We start from the raw sequence: 5,000 nt of genomic DNA, 5'->3' as shown, positions 1-5,000 counted from the left end.
ACACTCTCACTCACACTCTCACAGACAGACACTATCTCTCACACACACACTCACACACCCACACTCTCACATACACACACACTCACTCACACTCTCACTCACACTCACTTTCACTCTCACACTCAAACATTCACACACAATTTCTCACACACACATTCTCACACACTCTCTCACACTTTCTCACACACACTCTCAGACACACATTCACTCTCACACTCTCACACACACTCATACACTCTCACACACACACTCTCACACACACACACTCTCACACACACTCTCACACACACATATTCTCACGCACACACATTCTCACACACACACACACTCTCTCACACTTTCTCACACACACTCTCACAGACACACACAGACACACTTTCACTCTCACACTCACACACACTCACACCCACTCTCTCTCACACACCCACTCTCTCTCACACACCCACTCTCTCTCACACACACTCTCACAGACACACTTTCACTCTCACACTCTCACACACAAACACTCACACACACTTTCTCACACACACACATTCTCACACACTCTCTCACACTTTCTCACACACACTCTCACAGACACACACAGACACACTTTCACTCACACTCTCACACACACACACTCTCTCACACTCTCACAGTCACGTACTCCAGCACTGACCATTCACACTCAGGCACTCTCACGCACTGTTGCGCACTCTCACACACACACTCACTCACACACACACTCACTCACACACACTCACTCACACACACTCTCATACACTCACATACACTCTCACACTTTCTCACACACACTCTCACAGACACACACTCTCACTCTCTCACGCACTCTCACGCACTCTCATACACACACCCACTCTCTCACACACACTCTCTCACACACACACACACTCACACTCACTCTCTCACACACACACACATACTCACACTCTTACACAACACTCTCACACACTCTCACACACACACACTCACTCTCACACACCCACACTCTCTCACACACACACTCTCTCACACACACACTCACACACCTACACTCTCCCACTCTCACTCACCGTCTCACACACACTCTCTCACACTTACTCTCACACACTCTCATAGACACACGTTCACTCACACCCACTCACTCTCTCACACACACTTTCACTCACACTCTCACACACACACACTCTCTCACACACACACTCACTCACACACACACTCACTCACACACAAACACACTAACACACCCTCTCTCACACACCCTCTCTCACACACACTCTCACACACACTCTCACACACACACACTCACACACACTCTCACGCATTTTCTCCCACTCTCTCACACACACACTCTCTCTCTCTCACACACACACACTGTCTCACACACACTCTCTCACACAGAGGGGAGTGAGGGAGGGTGTCCCAGTTCGGAATGCTCACCATCCGATGTCCAGGGTAACTCCGACCCGGGACTGTCCCCTCGTTCCTCCGTCTCGGAGCCGACTTCCCTCGCTCCGCTGTCCGTGCGTTGGAGCTGCCGGGTCTCCAGGAGCAGGGAGATGGTCTGTGCGGACGACCAGGCCGAAGCCTGGGACTCACCGGCCCAGCAGCCCAGCATCTGCAGCACCTCGGCCGGGACGCTGGTGGAGAGAGGGTTGGAGATGTCCGGGGTGTGGGACCGGGATTCCGGGCCCAGACCGGAGCAGGTCGGACCATGCCTGGGCTCTGGGACTGCGTAGATATCCTCGGGTTCGTCGTTGGCCGCGGTCACCCCCTCTTCAACACTGACCCCCTGGACATTGAGAGACTGACATCGCAGGGTCCCTGAGGATGGGGAGAGGGGAAAGGGGTCAGGGACACACTTGGAATTCTCCCACAACTCCCTCTCCCTCCCGGTAAACGGCATGGGAAAAGGGAGACTGGTCCTGAGGCGAGGTCACTGCTTTAACAGGGGAGAGGGTGGACAAGGTCCTCAGCACAACAGGGTGAGGGGGAGAGAGGGACTGACCCTCCGACAGTGCGGCACTCCCTCAGCACTGACCCTCCGACAGTGCCCACTCCCTCAGCACTGACCCTCCGACAGTGCCCACTCCCTCAGCACTGACCCTCCGACAGTGCCCACTCCCTCAGCACTGACCCCCCGACAGTGCCCACTCCCTCAGCACTGACCCTCCGACAGTGCCCACTCCCTCAGCACTGACCCTCCGACAGTGCCCACTCCCTCAGCACTGACCCTCCGACAGTGCCCACTCCCTCAGCACTGACCCTCCGACAGTGCCCACTCCCTCAGCACTGACCCTCCGACAGTGCCCACTCCCTCAGCACTGACCCTCCGACAGTGCCCACTCCCTCAGCACTGACCCTCCGACAGTGCCCACACCCTCAGCACTGACCCTCCGACAGTGCCCACACCCTCAGCACTGACCCCCCGACAGTGCCCACTCCCTCAGCACTGACCCTCCGACAGTGCCCACTCCCTCAGCACTGACCCTCCGACAGTGCCCACTCCCTCAGCACTGACCCTCCGACAGGGCCCACTCCCTCAGCACTGACCCTCCGACAGTGCCCACTCCCTCAGCACTGACCCTCCGACAGGGCCCACTCCCTCAGCACTGACCCTCTGACAGGGCCCACTCCCTCAGCACTGACCCTCCGACAGTGCCCACTCCCTCAGCACTGACCCTCCGACAGTGCCCACTCCCTCAGCACTGACCCTCCGACAGTGCCCACTCCCTCAGCACTGACCCTCCGACAGTGCGGCCCTCACTCAGCACTGACCCTCCGACAGTGCCCACTCCTTCAGCACTGACCCTCCGACAGTGCACACTCCCACAGCACTGACCCTCCGACAGTGCCCACTCCCTCAGCACTGACCCTCCGACAGGGCCCACTCCCTCAGCACTGACCCTCTGACAGGGCCCACTCCCTCAGCACTGACCCTCCGACAGTGCCCACTCCCTCAGCACTGACCCTCCGACAGTGCCCACTCCCTCAGCACTGACCCTCCGACAGTGCCCACTCCCTCAGCACTGACCCTCCGACAGTGCGGCACTCCCTCAGCACTGACCCTCCGACAGTGCCCACACCCTCAGCACTGACCCTCTGACAGTGCCCACTCCCTCAGCACTGACCCTCAGACAGTGCCCACTCCCTCAGCACTGACCCTCCGACAGTGCCCACTCCCTCAGCACTGACCCTCCGACAGTGCCCACTCCCTCAGCACTGACCCTCCGACAGTGCCCCCACCCTCAGCACTGACCCTCCGACAGTGCCCACCCCCTCAGTACTGACCCTCCGACAGTGCCCCCACCCTCAGCACTGACCCTCCGACAGTGCCCAACCCCTCAGTACTGACCCTCCGACAGTGCCCACCCCCTCAGCACTGACCCCCCAACAGTGCCCACCCCCTCAGTACTGACCCTCTGACAGTGCCCACTCCCTCAGCACTGACCCCCCAACAGTGCCCACTCCCTCAGCACTGACCCTCCGACAGTGCCCACCCCCTCAGCACTGATCCCCCGACAGTGCCCACCCCCTCAGCACTGACCCCCCAACAGTGCCCACCCCCTCAGTACTGACCCTCTGACAGTGCCCACCCCCTCAGTACTGACCCTCTGACAGTGCCCACTCCCTCTGCACTGACCCTCCGACAGTGCCCACCCCCTCAATACTGACCCTCCGACAGTGCCCACCCCCTCAGTACTGACCCTCCGACAGTGCCCACCCCCTCAGCACTGACCCCCCAACAGTGCCCACCCCCTCAGTACTGACCCTCTGACAGTGCCCACCCCCTCAGTACTGACCCTCTGACAGTGCCCACTCCCTCTGCACTGACCCTCCGACAGTGCCCACCCCCTCAGTACTGACCCTCCGACAGTGCCCACCCCCTCAGTACTGACCCTCCGACAGTGCCCACCCCCTCAGTAATCTTTACCCGCTCCACTGTGCTGTGACGTCAAAGACTCCTCACTCTTCACCGACCTCAGGGTCACTGTCTCACCTCGACAACCTGTCAGAGAGAACAGAGAGGCTCAGTCATTACAACAAACACTGTACAGGGAGCTTTACTCTGTATCTAACCCTGTGCTGTCCCTGTCCCTGGGAGTGTTTGATGGGGGGACAGTGTAGAGGGAGCTTTACTCTGTATCTAACCCCGTGCTGTCCCTGTCCCTGGGAATGTTTGATGTGGGGACAGTGTAGAGGGAGCTTTACTCTGTATCTAACCCCGTGCTGTCCCTGTCCCTGGGAGTGTTTGATGGGGGACAGTGTAGAGGGAGCTTTACTCTGTATCTAACCCCGTGCTGTCCCTGTCCCTGGGAGTGTTTGATGGGGGGACAGTGTAGAGGGAGCTTTACTCTGTATCTAACCCTGTGCTGTCCCTGTCCCTGGGAGTGTTTGATGGGGAACAGTGTAGAGGGAGCTTTACTCTGTATCTAACCCCGTGCTGTCCCTGTCCCTGGGAGTGTTTGATGGGGGGACAGTGTAGAGGGAGCTTTACTCTGTATCTAATCCTGTGCTGTCCCTGTCCCTGGGAGTGTTTGATGGGGGGACAGTGTAGAGGGAGCTTTACTCTGTATCTAACCCCGGTCTGTCCCTGTCCCTGGGAGTCTTTAATGGGGGACAGTGTAGAGGGAGCTTTACTCTGTATCTAATCCCGTGCTGTCCCTGTCCTGGGAGTGTTTGATGGGGGGAACAGTGTAGAGAGAGCTTTACTCTGTATCTAACCCCGGTCTGTCCCTGTCCCTGGGAGTGTTTGATGGGGGACAGTGTAGAGGGAGCTTTACTCTGTATCTAACCCTGTGCTGTCCCCGACCCCGTCCCCCGCCCCCCGTCCCTTGTCCCCCGTCCCCCGCCCCCCGTCCCCCGCCACCCGTCCCCCATCCCTTGTCCCTTGTCCCTTGTCCCCCGCCCCCCGTCCCCCGCCCCCCGTCCCCCGCCCCCCGTCCCCCGCCCCCCGTCCCCCGTCCCCCGTCCCCCGCCCCCCGTCCCCCGTCCCCCGTCCCTTGTCCCTTGTCCCCCGT

At 59.3% G+C, this 5,000-nt stretch overlaps 1 protein-coding gene across 1 annotated transcript in view; it reads right to left on the bottom strand.

Annotated features, from left to right (window-relative positions):
• Positions 1-5,000, bottom strand: part of LOC140458906 (rho GTPase-activating protein 33-like) — a 74,836-nt gene that overhangs the window by 5,959 nt on the left and 63,877 nt on the right. Inside the window, exons 7-8 of the mRNA XM_072553656.1 lie at positions 3,914-3,988; positions 1,420-1,803 (exon numbers count right to left, since the gene is read on the bottom strand). Coding sequence (XP_072409757.1) covers positions 1,420-1,803; positions 3,914-3,988 — 459 coding nt within the window. The remainder of the gene's footprint in view (positions 1-1,419; positions 1,804-3,913; positions 3,989-5,000) is intronic.

The sequence above is a fragment of the Chiloscyllium punctatum genome, chromosome 34, assembly GCF_047496795.1.
Source record: "Chiloscyllium punctatum isolate Juve2018m chromosome 34, sChiPun1.3, whole genome shotgun sequence".
Taxonomy (NCBI): domain Eukaryota; kingdom Metazoa; phylum Chordata; class Chondrichthyes; order Orectolobiformes; family Hemiscylliidae; genus Chiloscyllium; species Chiloscyllium punctatum.
The sequence above is the reverse complement of the archived record's forward strand: the minus strand, read 5'-3'. Positions and strand labels throughout refer to the sequence as shown.